This window comes from Metopolophium dirhodum, chromosome 3, assembly GCF_019925205.1.
Source record: "Metopolophium dirhodum isolate CAU chromosome 3, ASM1992520v1, whole genome shotgun sequence".
NCBI classification, from domain to species: Eukaryota; Metazoa; Arthropoda; class Insecta; order Hemiptera; family Aphididae; genus Metopolophium; species Metopolophium dirhodum.
The window spans coordinates 6,669,627-6,689,466 of NC_083562.1; the positions used below are offsets into that span (position 1 = coordinate 6,669,627).

The window sequence follows — 19,840 nt, forward strand, 5'->3', positions numbered from 1 at the left end:
GCCATTTTGTAGAGTTTATTTTTCTGAAGATATTGATGTTTCAACATTTTGATTTCATTATTCTTCTGATTTTTAATATTTTTTCTAGTTTCAAGAAAAACAGCGAGTTATTTAAGACCAATGTAACATAGCGGTATAATCACAGAATAGATTCATAATTCTGTGCCCTTACCATAGATTTCCTTGACTTCTTGCAATCCCGGTATTTCCTTAGATAACATGAAGTTAATCAGTAATCTGTGATAACTACTGATAATACGATATTATTTTAAAATTTGGCTCCAATTGTTTCCCAATGGCAAACATTTAATTATTCATAGTTTCTGACTTTCTGTTCTATTCTCGATAGTGACAGTGTCAGAAATCAAATCAATGCATGGATGATTACAAAATATCACAAATTATTATGACTTGGGTAAACAAAATGTATTAAACATTTATACATATATATATATATATAATACCTATATTGTTTTTGTTTAAGTCATAATTTAGAAGGTTCTTATTTTTTTAGTAGAAACAGTAAATACCTACCAGTCCTACCTATATGTAATTTTATTTATGATTATAATTTTTAGAATGAAGAAGAATGGCTATCGGAACAGAAGATTTTGTTACAATAGCAAGTATTATAAAACGCGAAATTCAGAAACGCAAGAAACAAAAAAAAACCAAAAGTAAATTTTAATTTCTTTTATCCATTGAGGTTTCTATATGCAGTTGTAATTGTTGGTGCCTGGTGTCTGCATATTATTCAAATTTTTTCTATATTTGTTCTTTTTCATAATAATGACGATTCTTAGATATTAAATATTAATAGATAATGGTTCTGAATCAGATCAACAATTAGGCAAACTTAGGTTACAAATAGGAATAATATGCAATGACAATAACAAGTATTTCAAGAAAGACCAAATAGGAATAACAATTTAAACAAAAGTCTGTTGTTTTTGTTGCTATAATGAAATTATTTGATTAATAAAATATTTAATAAGTTTATCTCAATGTTTAGATGAGTTGATAAATTGTATTCTTATATCTAATGCTTCAGCTGAAGATGAAACAGAACTGATATTGTAAGTATATTTAACTGTTATTATGAAATAATTTAGTATTTATTTTAAGTATAAAAATACCATCCCAGCTATACACTAATAGTTGTTGTGTATAGATTTAGTTAGTATGTATTTTACATTGAATACCTGTTTTAATTATTGTTCATTGTTATAATTAATAAAATAAAATTACAATGAAGTACTTAAGCTCATCATATAAGTTTCTGTAACATTAAAACTTGTTTTACTATTACCTATTATTGTTATAAAATTAATCAGATATTTAGGTTAAATTATATCTAGTTTAAATTATTATTTTATTATACTTTAAAAAAACCTTTACATTTTCTCTTAATAATCCTTAAACTTGTCAAATATACTGAAAATATGAATTTTTTTACATCAGATAATTATAATTGTTTATATTTACTATTTACTTAAATACAATTATTGCACTCATTTTCTCTGATAAATTATTTTAATTCAGTCACATATTTATTTATTTATTTATCCAGCCAAAACAATTACAATTAATATTTCTGTAATTTTTAGATTAAAAATATTTTTTCCTACTATGAATTACTTACAACTCAATAAATGAACAAGTATGAATTTTATAATATCAATAATACAATACTTTTAATAAAATGTGGACCGAATATTCTCGAATTCCAAAATTAATTTTTGCTACGAATTCTGTTATGGATAAGTCTTTAACATTTTCCAACCCTGTAGAAAAAGTGTTGTCTTTGTGCATGAGAAATCGAGTGAATATCAAATGTTGTAAATATATGAATTTCAAACGCTCATAAAAATTTAATTTGACTTTCTTGTAGACATTTTTTTTTTGATAAAGGTAGACAAACTTATGGATAATCTTGTATTACAAATCTTAGATGTAAAATAAAAAATTTTTATGAATTCTCAACTCAAAATAATTTGATAATTTTTGTAATTTTTGTTTAATTTTTTTCATCTGCCTTTGAAGAAATAACCTAGAAGCCTTCTATTAAATTTTCAAGCTTTTTTACCCGACAAATTTTATTGATATTTATAAAAAAAAAAAGAAAACTCAAAATGTCCGTAAACAGTTCAAAAAAAGTCAAAATATTTGGAAAATGTTATGGTGTATAGAAAATGCTAATATAAACATTGAGTCAACATTTCATGTATCTATGGTCATTCGTTTTAGAGTTGCACCAAAAACCAAAATCGATTTTCTCAAAAGCAGATTTTGCGTAAAAATTCCCGTTTTCCCTTAATTTTTCTTTTGTTTTTCACATCGTGTTTGAAAACTACTGAGAAATTTTTACTTTTGACCCCTCAAAGTACCAACTAGATTCACTTTCCTATCAGAGAAGTTACTGTTGAAGAAAATCCAAGCACTTTTACTGTTCTAAAAGGTGATGACAGACACAAAAAAAAATTTAAAAAAAAACACATCAATGTAAAATCAATACATTCATCGCTTCGCTCAGAATCTAAAATGACATTTCAAATTTTATAGAATTTCAGAAAATTTGAAAAACTGAGCCCCTTAAACATATTTTTTTTAGATATTTAGAATTATGTACCTACATTCTAAAATTTAAAAATATTGTTCTTAGATATATACCTACTTAGTATTATATACATTTTTACAAATAATATATTACTATTAAAAGTTAAAATATAATGAGTCAATAAAAAAAAACATTTGGTAATACTATAATGGGTATAATTTAAATTATAAATATATAATATACCTAAATATTATAATATTTATACTAAAAATATTTGAATCGTTTATGGACCATTTATACATTTATTACTTGGCCATTGGGAGGTAACTAGCACTAGACTCTTTTCATTCACAATAAAATATATGGTATGTTGAAACACAAATTTTATAATATTATACTCTAATCGTTTATTATAACCGTATTTTATTGTAATGTTTATAATAGATCAAAAAAAAAAAAGAAAAAAAAAAAAAAAAGACAAAAAAAAGGTTTGTTATCTTCAAAAAAAAAAAAATTCATATTTCAAACTAATACTATCTTCATCAGGTACAAAATAATAAAAAATTAAAAAATGATAAATCTATATTGACGATACAAAAGCATTATACTGAGACCTGTGATGACAACGACAAGCATTTGATTAAAAACGAAACAGGGTATTCTAATTTAAGCAAAGGTCCGTTTTTTTTTTGCTATAATGTTATTTTTTTATTATTATTATTTATAGTGTTGGTTTCTATTTTTAGATGAATTCACAAAAAAGATTCCTATTGCTAATACTTCAGAAGGCGACTCATTGTAAGTATTATTAAAGGTTTAAATTACTTTACACAATAATATTTCTATTTATTTTACATTAAATAATAAGTTACTTAATTAATTTTGTGCATTATTCACATTAAAACATTTTTGTCGTTGTGTATTCTCTGATTTTAATCTTGTGACTGTTCTTTACACGTTTAAATAAAATTCTACTGAAATTTACAAACAAATAATGTATATATTAATACGTAAATGTAAGTTAAAATATTTTTTTATACGTAGTATTGTATTTTATTGTTGTGCTCTTTGTAGATTTAAAAAAAAGAAGAAGAAAAAGAAGCGAGATAAAATAATGGTTTGTTTTGACAATAAAATAAAATAATATTAGATACCTTTAAGACTGTTATGTTGTCTATAGGTGCAAAATGTTAATAATTTCGAAAACGTTATAGCTACATTGAGATTAGAGAAGTTTCATACTGAGACCTGTGATGGCAATTACAAACATTTGATTAAAGGCAATACAGGGTATTCTAATTTAAGCATAGGTCCGTTTTTTTTTTAATGTTATTATTTTATTATTATTTAATGTGTTGGTTTCTATTTTTAGATGAATTCCCAAGAAATATTCCTATTGCTAATACTTCGGAAGGCGACTCTTTGTAAGTATCATTAAAGTTTAAATTACTTTATACAACCATATTTTTATTTATTGTACATATATTAAAATATTGTTCATACGTGGTATTGTATTTTATTGTTATGCACATTGTAGATTTAAAAAAAAGGAGAAGAAAAAGAAGGGATATAAAAAAATGGTTTGTTTTAATATTAAATTTAAAAAACATTGATACCTATTACCTAAAAGACTGTTATATTGTCTTTAGGTACAAAATGATGAAAATATGAATAACAATATAGGTACATTGAAGGTAGATAAGTTTTATAATGAGACCTGTGATGACAATGACAAGCATTTGTATAAAGACGAAACAATGGACTATAATTTCAACAAAGGTCTGGGTTTTTTGTTGCAATGATGTTTATGTTCTATATTTTTATTTGAATATTATTTAATAATATATATATTTTTTTTAGATGAATTGATAAGAAGAATTTTCATTGCTAATGCTTCAGAAGATGTCCTGTTGTAAGTACCTATCAATGAAAGATTAAATTGATTTATACAATCATATTTTTATTTCTTGTCCATTTGAAGATAAGTTACATAATGGACCTAACCTAACCTTATTTACATTAAACATTTTTTATTGGTTTGTCATCTTTGATTTTAATCTTGTAGCTGCTCTTGAGCACATTTAAATTAATTCTTAACAAATTTATTAACATACAATGCATGTATTTGGTTGCTGTTTATTAAAATATTGTTCATACGTGGTATTGTATTTTATTATTATGCACATTGTAGATTTAAAAAAAAGAAGAAGAAAAAGAAGGGAAATAAAAAAATGGTTTGTTTTGATATTAAATTTAAAAAACATTGATACTTATTACCTATAAGATTTTTATGTTGTCTTTAGGTACAAAAAGATAAATATTTGAAAAACGATAAAAGTACATTGGAAGTAGAACAATTGTATAATGATACCTGTGATGACAATGTCAAGTATTTAAATAAAATCAATATAAGTGCTTCCAATTTAAATAAAGGTGTGTAATTTTTGTAACCATAATGTACAATTTTATTAATATTTAATATGTTTATTAACATATTTAGACAATTCAACAAGTATTCAAATTGCAAATGCTTCAGAACATGATGAAGAATTGACATTGTAAGTATCTAAAAAAGTTAATTACTTATTAGTATTTAGTATCATTATTATTTAGTTTATGATTTATATAATATATAATATTTATTGTAGACATCAAATATTTTTTTTTTCAATTTATACCTTGGGCTCTCATTAATCTAAACTTAGTTGTTAATTTATCATAAACAATAAATTTTGTAATATATCATTTCCAGTTCCAAATTTAGATTTTCGCTCCAATTGTAAAAAATAATTTACGCCTTGGGGAAAATGGGAAATAGAACTGCATGAACTTTTAGATTTTGAGCAAAGAAAAGAATGTTTGCTTTTTATTAAATATTAGTTAATAATTGCATATATATTATTTTAGTGAATAATTGTCTTTTTGGTTTAGTTTAAAAAGTCCATTAAAGAAATCCAAGAAAAAAAAGAAAAAATCTAAGGTATTGTTTTATCTATTTTTATTGTTTTATTTTTTAATTATTTATACTTTTTTGTAATTTATTTGAATTATCAGAAATATATATCAAATGCTGATAAAGGCAGATTTTGAAAGCTATTAGTCATCTATAGGGCAAAGGATTTGTAGCATTTGCAAATTTTTTTTGCAAAGTCACAAAAATAGCTGTGTACAACACAAATACGTTCATGCTTTAATCATTTTATTAATAATTTTGGTCGAAGTTTTTATTTATTTTTTTCTACGACCAAAATAATGTTAATCTCAATATTAATATAGTCGTTTTTTTTTTGGCTGTTCCCAGACACATGTTTTTCCTAGAAACACGTCTCGAGAGTAAACATTTGAAACAGAAATATTTTGTCAATTATTTTTTAAAATGTTGAAGAAATTGAAACATTAATTTGAAGAAGTATCTGAAAACCCATAAATTAAAATAATTTAATATTTATTGTAACTTACTACTTGAAATTTAAATAAAATATATTCTTTAAAATAATAGGTATTTACAGAAAAAATGCTTATTTTGTATTCAAAAATGCATATTTTATATACCTAAGTATATATTTGGTGATTTTTTAGAGTTACAAGTCCTCTGCCCTGGTCTCGTCTATATAAAAGAAATAAACATGCTGAGATTTATATTTATATTCTTAAACATTTAATTTTAGATGGCAATAAAAGAAGATACTGATTCGTCAAAATACGAAACTATACAAAAAAATCTTATAAATATGGAAGACCTGAAAAAATATATATCTGATCAGCAGTCTAATGAGATTCACATTGGTAAAATTTTCTTATCTTACAAATATCTTTCGAAATAAAAGTTTTAGAAACTGCTATTACTGCCTATTAACTCAACAAAATTCCCTTAATATATTAACTGATTTTGGTATAATTTAATATTTTAAATATCTAGTAATATACCAATGCTCAAATTGTATTATATTATGCTGTCTACAAAAATTAGATTTGAGTAAAAAGTTTTGTTTAAACCATATTAAAAGTAATTAACATATTCAATAGGACCTCACTCATCAAAATGTTATGAGGTTAGGGTTTGACTAAAAATTGAAACAACATAGTATGATTGCATAAATGTATCTACATCTATTTAATTTATAATTTATAAATGCTTTTAGTGTTATTTTATCGCATATATATAGTGGCTATCAAAATCATGTTGAGTATTTTGTATTAACAAATGGAAAAAGGAAAAGAAAGTGTATATATTAAATTCTTATGTATGTTTTAATTTTTAGGATATATATTATTGATAAATTGTATTTGTTTTCTGACTCAAAATATTTCAATATTAGTTTTATTTTAACGATACTAATTATTTATTTTTTTTTGATCATGAAGTCTAGCAAATATGGCCATTAGCTGTTTGTTTTTGTTTGTAGGGAAGGAAATTGTAAGTTTGTAAACACGTGTGTTTTTGGTTTGGCAGAATTTAAGTGGGTACTCGTAGGTATCTGCTATGCCCGGGTGGGGGATGGCAGCACTTCTCTCCGGTCATCGTGACTGGACTGAAAAAAAATTCCACTCGCGGCTGAGTTCAAACCGGCACCAGTGAGCATCGTAATAAACGCCTTAATCCGCTGGGCCACTCCGTCCCTCTAGATAAATTTGTGTTGTCATTATCATTGTGTATCCGAAAAAAAAACATGAACCTATTGTATTTCTTTAAAACTAATTCGTAAAATGTAGGACAACTGTTGAAAATATTTTTAACATTCTTGGTTGGATATTATAAACTAATTGTCTACTTATACTATTTAATTAATTTTATAAATCACATATGAGAGAGAAATAGAAACACTAATGGTAAACAATAAAGTATAGATATTTATTCTAAAATATTTAATTTAATTTATACTATAAATAATTGTATTGTGTTGAGTTAAAAATGTTGTCTTATATTATACCTTTATTTTAATTAAATAGATCCTGCTATGATTGACACTCCTTATAATTCGAGAATTTCAAAAGTCCATGATGAGGAGTACCCTGATTTGTGAGTATGAGAATAAGTATAATTCATTATTTTTGTTTATAATAATTTGTGTAAATATAAACAAAATATTCTTTTTGTGTATGATTAATTTGTAATTCTTTTTATAACAAAATTGTATTGCAGTGAAAAATATAATTACTCTATTCTTGTGTAGATTTCAAAAATTATTCAAGAACAAAAAGAAAGATAAGAAAAAATCTATTAAGGTTGGTATTAGTTTTTTAATAGTTTTTTTTTTTTTTTTTATTTAAGATATTTAATTAAATTTGATATTCATTAATCATTATAGTCTATTGAAGTAGTGAAGTATCTCTTAAAGAGTGATACGGGGGAAAGGAAAAATTTTTTTAAATTATGAGGCTACAACAATTTAAATAGAAATCAATAGTATAGTGGCAACCCTCTATTCTCCCTAGAAATCCATAGAACGGTTATTTGTCATCTAAATTCAAAATTTTGTCAATATTATTTATACTAAGTTTCTACATTATACCCATAAATGTTTTATAAAATTATCAATCATTAATATTTAGTACTTACAAACCCATTACTTTTAGATTTTAATAAAATGTATAGGTACTTAGTTTAAGATGACTTTATTATAAAATCACTACATTCAACTATACATCTTCATCGATTCTGAGCAAATTTGACATAGTTTTGCATAGGCGCAACTAGGAAGTTGCTTGGAGGGGCTTTAGCACCCACAATCTTTAATTCAGCCACTGTTATAAAACACTAAAAATAATGTGATAAAAGAGCAATTTCCTTATTTTATTTAACGTTTTAACTAAAAAAAAAAACAGTTCAAAAAGTGTTTCCTAATATACTTAACTTATTTCAAATTTCAGTTATAATTCCAATAAGTTCTTTTTTCTGTAACATGTCAACATTCAACTGCATAACCTATAACAACTTATCAACATTGGCTCCTCCTGATCCTACTTACTGGCCCTCCCATAAAAACAGACTACCCGACATACTGGACTTTTTTGTTTACAAATTGCCTAGTAACATTCACTCCACTATAAATAACCTTTACGACCTATCCTCCGATCACACACCAACCCTAGTCAAAGTTGGGTTAAGCCCAAGTACACAAAAAAGAGAAACACTTACTCCCGGTCGAATGGATTGGTCAATCTTTAAAAAAACTTTAAATAATAACATAAAACTTAACATTTCATTAAAAACAACAGACGAAGTAAATGATGCGTTGGATTTTTTAACGTCAACAATTCAGTCCGCTGCTTTGTGCGCCTCCATTACGAAAACTAACAAATCCTCGCATAATTCAACACCACATCACATCCAAATCTTACTAGCAGAGAAACGTAAGGCTAGAGCTAAGTGGCAAAAATCAAAATACCCCAATGACAAGATTAAACTTAATCAATTAAGTAACAAACTTAAAAAGGTAATTAGGAAGCACAAAAATGACTCTTACAATTCATATGTTGAAGCCCTCACAACAACCAACTGCTCCTTATGGAAAGCAACCAAATCCCTACTACGGTTAAAACAACCTTCTCCTCCTCTTCGCAATGCAGATCACTCTTGGGCTATCACTGACCTCGAAAAAGTTAACATATTCGCTGAGCACCTATCGAAATGCTTTACTCCTCATGATATACAGCCTAGTGCATCTCAACTAGAAATAGTGGATAGCTCTCTCAATTCACCCCTTCCCATGTCACTTCCCGCTAAAAACACCTCTCCGGGTGAAATTGAACACATTATCAAGCAACTCCCTATTAAAAAATCACCAGGTCATGATCTAATTAGTAATGTTATTACAAAGAACCTCCCCAAAAAAATTATTATTTTTTTATCACACATATTCAACGCCATTTTCAGACTATCGTACTTTCCAAACACTTGGAAATACTCGGTCGTTATTCTAATACCTAAGCCCAATAAACCACCACAAGATCCTGCCTCTTACGGACCCATAAGTCTTCTCCCAACCTTTTCAAAAATTTTTGAGAAAATTCTTTTAAAAAGACTCATTCATTTTGCTTCTTCAAAAGACATAATTCTACACACACAATTCGGATTCAGATCAAAACATTCTACTTTGCACCAATTACACAGAACAGTCGATATCATATCCAGCTCCCTGGAAAAAAAACATTTCTGTACAGCAGTATTCATTGACATCTCCCAAGCCTTTGATCGGGTTTGGCATGACGGACTAATGTACAAACTTAAAAAGTTCTTACCCGCCCCTCTTTTCCTCTTGATAAAATCATATCTATCAAATCGTTTCTTTACAGTTCGCCTAAATAACACCTACTCAACCCGTTATACTATTAGAGCTGGAGTCCCACAAGGAAGCGACATCGCTCCATTCCTTTACTCGATTTTCACTCATGACATACCCAAGACATTTTATACATCTTTAGGCACATACGCTGATGATACGCTAATAACCGCCTCCCACGAAAGCCACGTCACAGCCAGCGAAATGATTCAAAACCATTTAAATATGATCAGCTTGTGGGCAAACAGATGGAAAATTAAAATAAATGAAACTAAATCTGTTCAAGTAACTTTTTCACTACGTAATCTCGATTCTCCTCCTGTCACGTTAAACAATATAACAATTCCTAAGGCAAACGAAGTCAAATACCTTGGACTAACTCTCGACAAACGCTTAACCTGGAGCCCACACATTAAACTGAAACGCAAAACTGTTAACTCTAGACTCCATATCCTTAGACCACTCCTAAAATCCAAACTTTCCCTTTCCAATAAACTAACAATATACAAATCAATAATTCGACCAGCTTGGACATACGGTATCCAGTTATGGGGCTCTGCAAAGCCCTCTAACACCAACACTCTTCAAGCTTTTCAATCTATCTGTCTACGATTAATAACATCTTCTCCTTGGTATTTCACAAACAAAAATCTTCACAAAGACCTTAAAATTCCTACACTTAATCAATTAGCAAAAGCACATTACTCTAAATTTCACTCCAACTTAAACTCTCACAGTAATCCATTAATAAAGCAACTTTCTTCCACCTCACTTCCTGGCAATGTACGTAGAAGACTCAAAAGGCAGTGGCCTAGAGACCTACTAAAATAAAAAAAAAAAAAATAAAAAATAAAAAAAACCACGACATCTAAAATGTTCTCGGTCGGGTGGTGCTGCTGAGTGCCTGCCCCTTAATGTTAAATTCTGTTATTCGTATTATATTAATTATCAAATTTGCCCATTGTACATAATGTTGTATAGATTGTAAATTACCTAAATATATAAATAAAATAAAAAAAAAAAAAAAAAACATGTAAACATATTTTTTTGTATGCAACACATTAAAAATTGGTTGAGGTCTGAGGACAATGTATGTTACAGCAATAGTTTACTGAATTGTCCATTTAAAATATTAAGTATTTCAAATAATATAAAAACAGAATCAGTGTTGGATTACCTACAGCACAAAAACAAAGAAAATAGGTTTACAATAATATATTATATTATTATTGCGCCTATGTAGTTTTGTAATGGTACTTTTTTATACCTGTTATCCCCCTTTTAGAACAATCAAAATAGGTATATAAATTACTTTGTAGTTAGAAATTCACAACATTTTAGTAAGTTTTTTAAATACATACACTGTATGTATTTTGAGAATATCTAATTATTATTACTAATTAATGTTTTATAGGCCGTTACTACTAAAGAACTTGTGTCTCCGAAACAATTAAATAAACGTAAACGACAGACGACTGATAGGGAATATTCGAAAAACTATTCCCTTCAATCAGTGGACATGGATGTGGAGACATGTTATGATAGTATTAATTCTATTGACGATGACGGCGTAAAGAAATTGGAATTGTTTGATTCTTTGGACGATCACACGTCGGAATATCGCATTATGACCGACACAGGTATGAATTATGGCCAATATTGTAATCAAACATTTAACAACGTCAACGGTGTATACAGTCACGAAAATGTTCTCACTGGAAACACTCCTCTCCAGTGCGACGTTTGTTTTAAAACGTTTAGTTATAAATCTAAATTGCATATACATAAAAGAACGCACACCGGGGAGAAACCATATGCGTGCAATGTTTGCGGCCGATTATTTTCGGCCCAAGGAAATTTGGTTAGACATAAAAGAACGCATTCCGGGGAGAGGCCATATTCTTGCAACGTTTGTTGTCAATCATTTTCACGTAAGTCAACATTGGTTGTACATACAAGAACGCATACTGGGGAGAGGCCATATACTTGCAGCATTTGTGGAAATTCATTTTCGAGGAAAGAACATCTGGTTATACATAAAAGAACGCATACCGGGGAGAAACCATATGCGTGCAATGTTTGCGGCCGATTATTTTCGGCCCAAGGAAATTTGGTTAGACATAAAAGAACGCATTCCGGGGAGAAACCATATGCGTGCGACGTTTGTGGAAATTCATTTTCGGTGCATGGACATTTGGTTAGACATAAAAGAACGCATTCCGGGGAGAGGCCATATTCTTGCAACGTTTGTTGTCAATCATTTTCACGTAAGTCAACATTGGTTGTACATACAAGAACGCATACTGGGGAGAGGCCATATACTTGCAGCATTTGTGGAAATTCATTTTCGAGGAAAGAACATCTGGTTAAACATAAAAGAACGCACACCGGGGAGAAACCATATGCGTGCAATGTTTGTGGAAATTCATTTTCGCAGCAAGTAAGTTTGGTTAGACATAGAAGAACGCACACCGGGGAGAGGCCATATACTTGCAACATTTGTGGCCGACTATTTTCTCGTAAATCAGTTTTGGTTGTACATTATAGAATACACACAGGTGAAAGACCATACGAGTGCGGCCAGTGTGAAAAAAAGTTCTCAGCAAGCGGTGATTGTGTAAGACATACACGAAGAGTTCATAACAAATGTTTTTAAACTCGTTATGAACGTTTGAATTCGTCTGCTCGGGCGTTCGGGACGAACAAAAAACAATACCATATAGTTCTCACTCTCAACGATGATCGTCTGTTGTGAATAAAACCTTGCGTAGTAACTGCGGTGTCCACTGACGTCTGGCGTTATACTTTCATCGATCGTCTTCGAAATCGGTCGCACCGGGAAATCTTCCTACTCTTGAGTGCGACGCTTGTAACAACACGCACCTACATCATTTTATGTAAACTCTTTGAACGAAGATCGCAAGTCGGTATGAAACATCGCGCGTTTGACGTTTGTGGTATTTGCTTTTCAGTAGAAGCTACGATATTCAACCATTTCAACCACACTTTTACGCACTTTGAAAAACGTATATTGTTGCGATATTTCAAAAAGCTACGGATATTTTTTAATTTGTTACAAACGTTATTATAAGTATATTAAAAACCAAAACCTTTTCGTGTACAGTGTACAGTAATGGATGTATTGCTTCTATAGTTCTATCAATGTAAATATTCTCTACTTTAGAATTATTCTGTGAGCAGATAGCGAGTATAATCTACTCGACTAAAATTAGAAAATAATACAATGTATATATTAGTTATAAGTTATAACTGTAGACTGTTGTTCAATTTGATTTCGTAACATATTATACTAATCATATTAAATAAGAACTAAATTCAGTTTGTATAGAATTAGGTTTTTATTGTGTAATTTTTTTAATCTTTGGACGATACTTGAATAATAAAAATTTAAAGGGGGACGGAGTGGCTGAGCGGACTAAGGCGTCGGTTGTGACGCATGCCGGCGCTGGTTCAAACCTCGGTTCACGGGCGGCATTTTTCTTCGGCAAGTCAAGGTGTCCGGAGAACAAGTGCCGCCATCACCCACCCAGGCATGGCAGATACCTACGGGTGCCCACTTGAAAATCTGCCAAAACTACACACACGTGTCTATACCTACTGTTGTTCGCTCGCCTCAGTTTAAAAAGCCACTCAATGGCCTAAATTGCCGCGGTTTAACTAATAAAAAAAAAAATTAAAAATTGTATAATATATTATAACAGTTTTGTTTAACATTTTTTTAGAATTATTTCGAACGTACCTATTGATTTTACAATGATGTGTGTCAGTGCTATTTTAAATTTTCATCTAGAAAAATAAATACAGTTCTTTGGTGGGTAAAAAGTAAAAATATTCGGAATAGTTTTAAAAATCAGGGAAAAAATATTAAGAAAACAGGAAATTTTTTGGTGTGATTGAAAAATGAAGAAAGTAAATATTTATATTGCCTCACGGTTTATAGCTCGAAAAGTGTCTTTTGTAAATTTGAGTTTTTGGTTACAATATAACTTCTTGTGAAATATTTTATTATACATTTTAAATTCTGAGCAGACTAGCGGAGCCATGAATGTATTGATTTTACAAGATCTGTTTTTTAATTTTTTGTGTCTGTACACGATAAGTAGACGAAATAATGCTTCGATTTTAAACTTCAGTATCTTATCCGATGGAAAAGTGAATCAATTTGGTGCATTATTGGAGAGGTCAAATTCCCAGTAATTTTCAAAAGCGCCGGGAAAAACAAAATAACAAATTAAGGAAAAACGGGAATTTTCGACTAACTCCATTTTGGTTTTTGGTGTAATTCGAAAACAAATGACAGTAGATACATGAAATATTCTAATTTTCTATACACGTTAAAACATTCAAAATATGTAGACTCGCTATGAGCTGTTTGCGGACATTTAAGTTTCCAATTTTTTTAGTATTTTTTTCTATAAATGTCAATAAAATGTTATTCGTTGGATCAAAAACCTTGAAAATTTAATACAAGGCACCAAATATATTGATACAATGGCAGTTAAAAAAAAATTAAAATTGCTTAGTCACATTTTTTTTATAAGCATTTGAAGTTCAAATTTTGACAAAATACGTAAAATTCATGAAAATGTGTTTTGAAAAATGTTGTTAGAAATTCATAAAAAATTTCTTTTTGAATCTGAGATTCTTTTAATGAATGGTCTCCTCTTCACGTGATTCATGTTTGTATATTATATTTTCTATGTTATCCTTATTACTTATTGTTTTTATTTTAAACTGATTGAATACATTTAAATTTAAAAAAAAAATATATCTGATGGAATCTGATATATTGTTACTGTAGCAGTTGAAAAATATTTAAAATACTTAAGCACACATTTTTTTTATAAGCATTGAAAGTTTGAATTTTGACAACATTCATCAAATTTAAAAATTATCAAATAATTTTTGTAGTGAAAAATGTTCAACTTTTATAGCTAAGAATTGAAAATTTAAAACAAGGTTTCACGTAAATAGGTAAATAAATTATTTTGTTCACAATAATATCATCAATTAATATTCTCAGTAATATCATAGGCTGACTCCGTACACAAATACAATTATATTATTTATTTATATCATTCAATTAAAAATTAACTCCATCCACAATTACAGTATACGGTTACCCACTGGTAACCTACTATCCTACTATACAGCAGAGCAACACCCATTTGCTCACCTTTTTAACAATTAAAATTAGGTACAAACAAATGTTTTCATGATTTTAATGAATTTTGGGAAAACTGCTATTAAAACAATTCATAAGGAAGCTTGCATTACATTTTTAATTTATACTAATAGTAGGTCGAATTACATTTCCCAAAACATTTCATTTTATATACTTTAAAAAAGTCAAGTACCCACGTGTTGTTATACATTTTTTATATGTACTTAAAATTATAAAATAATGTCCAAATATTTGTGGTTATCATGAATTTTGTTAAACTTAGTATATATTTTTTAGAGTTTTTGGTTACAATATTATCTACTGATGGGAATCTTTTTGTAGTATCTGTGATACTACAAAATAATGTGCACTTTTTAGATTCTGAGCGAAGCGATAAATGTATTCATTTTACAAAGATGTGTGTTATTTATTTTATTTTATTTTTTTATCTTTGTGTCTGTCATCACGGTTTGGGGCAGTAAAACTGCTTCGATTTTAAAATTCTCAACAGTTTTCAAAAGCGCCGAGAAAAACAACATGAAAATTAAGGTAAAAAGGAAATTTAAGCAAAATCCGTTTTAAACAAAATCGATTTTGGTTTTTTGTGGAACTCAAAAACAAATGTACGTATATACATGTAATTTTCACTGGTAATTTATATTTGCATTTTCTATACACGAAAAAATTTTCAAACAATTTTGAAAATTTGAAATGTTTAGGAACATTTTCAGTTTTCAATTTTATTAGTCTTTTTTCTATGTGTGTCAATAAAACGTTAGGATTTGAGTTCTTAATACGAACTTCAGGAGGGACTAAAAAGTAAAACGCTATAAGGGCTAAATACGAGTATAGGGGGGGGGGGGGGGCTAGGCCTCTTTCCCCCCTAGTTACGACGATGTTTGTCGTTTATTATTTGTTATTTTCTGTTGGTACCAACTAGAAAGTGATCAAACAATCTAACCGGATAACGCGTATCTACCCTGGAGGCTGGAGTTCGACGTTTGTTCAAAGACGTTCATCAGTAGGTTAGTAGGTAAATATAAACTATCTGCAGCCTACCATAAAATATCACATTTAGGTATAAGAATCATCGTGGATATGAGTAGTGACACTATTAAGGTATTTTATGTGTCCTAAAAACACCTTTTTAAAACAACAATAGAAATACACACAGAAAAATCATAATTTTTGAACTGCTGTGCACTTAATTCATGTGAAACTATTGTGGCAATTCGTCAGGCCACATGGTTAAAAATTACCTAATACGATATTTAAAAAAGCATACAATAGGTACATAGGTTCACTACGGATATTTTTTAATTCATTACAAACGTTACCAATCTATTATAATACCGCCAAAAATAAAAGCTTATAAATACTGAAGTTACCGTTGTAGGACAATGCTGCCAGTCTGGAAGGACTTCGGTAGTTCGGTCCACTATTTTCTGTAAACTACCGGCCCATTTTCCTACATTTATTGGCCCAAATTAATATATTTTAAACTTTTTATATTTTTCTCAATAGTATAGTAGTATAAGAATTAGGGTTTAGGAACTTTTTTATGTCGATTACAAAGAAAATGTAAAATATATCAATACATAATATATAGGTATAAATCAGTTACACTAAGTAGCAGTATGACAAATTAAATCTTATAAATTATATATTTATGTAATTATATTGTGTACGATAATAATTTAGTTAAAATATGATAATATGAGTTTTTAATAATGTCCAAAATATCTTTAACCTTCAAATCATTCAATATATCTTTTTCTACAGACATTAATAAAAAAGCATCTAAGCGGTCATTAGATAATGAAGCACGTAGACGATTTTTGATAATTTTTAATTTGCTAATTACTCGTTCACAATTAATCTGAGTTACCGATAAGGTTAGTACATATTCCATCGTGGCATGCATATAAATTAGAATAAGTAGGCATATGTAAATTAAGCGAATGAAGTAAATTAAAAACACAAATCAGACAACTCTCTCAGGCATATATAGTTTTTTCATCATGTGGATAGAACCAATAGTGTTCACACAGATCCTAAAAAAAAAATGTTTTCACATAAATATTCTTAACACAAATATTATACTACCAATAGGGTAAACTAGAATAAAAAGTATTGCAGTAACTATAACAAATACTTCAAGTCTTCAAAATATCTATATTAATAATTATAGGGTAATATTTGGACAATAATATTTTTATACAATATACATTGAAAACAATGTTGATGTTTTTTGGTACTAGAAAACTTCCTTTACAATATTTTTATGTGCCCGATGACGCCATACATTTTTAACTACAAAATAATTATTAAATTTTGTCAAAATTTGAACTTTAAATGCCTATAAAAAAAAATTGTGCCTAAGTATTTTTAATATTTTTCAACTGATATTAGAACGATATATCAGGAGCCTTATATTAAACTTTCACGCTTTTTTACCCAACAAATAAAATTTTATTGATATTTATAGAAAAAAAAACTAAAAAAATTGAAACTAACTGACAATGTCCGTAAACAATTTAAAAAGAGTCAAATTATTTTCAAAATTTTATCGTGTATAGAAAATGCTAATACAAACATTCAGTGAAATTTTCAAGTATCTACAGTCATACGTTTTTTAATTACAGCAAAATAAGAAAATCGTTACATGAGATATCGGGTGAATATCAAATGTTGTAAAAATATGAATTTCAAAAGCTCATAAAAATTTAATTTGACTTTCTTGTAGCCATTCTTTTTTCGATAATGGTAAGCAAACTTATGGATAATCTTGTATTACATTTTCAAACCTTAAATTTAAAAAGAAAATTTTTTATGAATCTCAACTCAAAATAATTTGCTAATTTTCGTGATTTTTCCGTATTTTGTCAAGATTTGAACCTTAAATGCTTATAAATAAAAACTGTGACTAAGAATTTTTAATTTATTTCATCTGCCTTTGAAACAATAACCTAGGAGCCTTCTATTAAATTTTCAAGCTTTTTTACCCAACAGATAAAATTTTATTGATATTTATAGAAAAAAAAAACTAAAAAAAATGGAAACTGAAAATGTCCGTAAACAGCTCAAAATAAATCAAAATGTTATGGTGTATAGAAAATGATAATATAAGCATTCAGTCAAAATTGTATGTATCTACGGTCATTTGTTTTAGAGTTACACCAAAAACCAAAATCGATTTTCTCGAAAACAGATTTTGCGTAAAAATTCCAGTTTTCAGTTAATTTTTCTTTTGTTTTTCACGTCGCGTTTGGAAACTACTGAGAAATTTTGACCCCTCAAAGTACTAACTAGATTCACTTTCCTATCAGAAAAGGTACTGTTGAAGAAAATCCAAGCACTTTTACTGTCCTAAAAGGTGATGACAGACACAAAAAAAAAATAAAAAAAAAAACACATCATTGTAAAATCAATACATTCATCGCTTCGCTCAGAATCTAAAATTTTGGGAAAATCGATTTCAAGTAGATTTGACGACGAATTCAAATCTGTTTTCAGAATTCTTATCACTTCATTAGATCAATTGATATGTTTGGCAAAGAATTCGTCTAAAATCCTATGTCACGCGTGTGTTAGACAAAAACAGAAAATCACGGTATGGAATCCCCTTAATAGTCCATTCAACAAAACGTGTTTCGATATCTAATAAAACATGTGGGCCAGAGTGTGTTAAACTAGAATATGTGAGGGAATAAGAATAACTTAGTTTAATTCTTTGCTATAGACTCAAATGGGATAGCCATATACAAATTTTTTAAATAATATTTTGCGAAAATTCTTCTTCATATTTAAAGAAGTTAAATATATATTTAATAATGCACAAAAAATAACTATTTATTTATCCTTGGTAAAATCTATTTATACTTATGGTATTTCAATTTGTGACATAAACGGTAAATGAGCCGACTTAAGGTTGATGTAAATACTAGACTGGGGCAAATGCCCCAGTTGCCCTCCCCCCCCCATATGACGCCACTGTGCACATACAGCAACTTACATATCACTCAAGTGACTGACACATATTTTATCATTTGTATAATATTTTTATTTTATGGTGTGCATACACAGTCATATCACCTCCGCCATATATTATTGTATAAGTTATAATATCGGAAAATTAAGAACTATTTACAATATCTCTCATTTCAGTAGATACTTTATGCGGTTTATTACCTAATTGTCGGAATATACCATAATTAACGTTACCTACATCTGTAATATTATAGTAACATCTTTATCAATTAAACATTTATACATTTTCATATTATTAGTCGTTTTTCATACAGACTCATGCTACAATTAGCATATAGGTGGGAACATACATACATTCTTCTTGTTGTATGTTTATATACACAATACTACTAGGCTTACCTATCCTGAATAATATTACAGATACTTATATTTTTAATCAGTCATACGTACATTGAAATATTGTATGAGATTACATTAGACTAAAATCATAGCTTATATATACACATACATGGATTATAGGTAGGTACGAGTATATTATAATAGAAAAAAAAAATCTTTTTAACTGTTATTATTGTACTATTATTCATCAAGTGCAGTGGGAATTATATATATAACATTAAGTAAAAACTATTATCGAGCCATCACTTAGTTCTATAGTTACATCACAGAGTTACTCTATGAGTTACGTGAATATGTGAAAAATAGTACATATGATATGCAAACCCACATTAAATCATATATACATATTTGGTATTACAAACACCTAAACATATTATATAGTTTACATAAATATATATATATGTATATATGTGTATATAAACATTC

The 19,840-nt window shown here is 28.4% G+C and overlaps 1 protein-coding gene across 8 annotated transcripts; it reads left to right on the plus strand.

Moving 5' to 3' along the window:
• The first annotated feature begins 261 nt into the window (after nucleotides 1–261).
• Nucleotides 262–13,191, plus strand: LOC132942099 (zinc finger protein 3 homolog). 8 transcript variants are annotated; one of them, XM_061010402.1, is made up of 20 exons: nucleotides 262–498; nucleotides 579–677; nucleotides 1,013–1,076; nucleotides 3,002–3,045; nucleotides 3,104–3,233; nucleotides 3,304–3,355; nucleotides 3,632–3,674; nucleotides 3,738–3,867; nucleotides 3,930–3,981; nucleotides 4,095–4,137; nucleotides 4,207–4,336; nucleotides 4,418–4,469; nucleotides 4,749–4,791; nucleotides 4,861–4,990; nucleotides 5,058–5,115; nucleotides 5,489–5,537; nucleotides 6,226–6,343; nucleotides 7,508–7,577; nucleotides 7,732–7,783; nucleotides 11,255–13,191. In XM_061010402.1, the coding sequence occupies exons 7-20, from the start codon at nucleotides 3,672–3,674 to the stop codon at nucleotides 12,494–12,496; spliced, it is 2,172 nt and encodes a 723-aa protein (XP_060866385.1). In that variant the 5' UTR covers nucleotides 262–498; nucleotides 579–677; nucleotides 1,013–1,076; nucleotides 3,002–3,045; nucleotides 3,104–3,233; nucleotides 3,304–3,355; nucleotides 3,632–3,671; the 3' UTR covers nucleotides 12,497–13,191. The 8 variants fall into 8 exon arrangements, with proteins under 8 accessions (XP_060866385.1, XP_060866387.1, XP_060866386.1 ...); XM_061010404.1 differs by having other exon boundaries at nucleotides 262–426; nucleotides 3,002–3,233; XM_061010403.1 differs by having other exon boundaries at nucleotides 262–415; nucleotides 3,002–3,233.
• The last annotated feature ends 6,649 nt before the right edge of the window (nucleotides 13,192–19,840 follow it).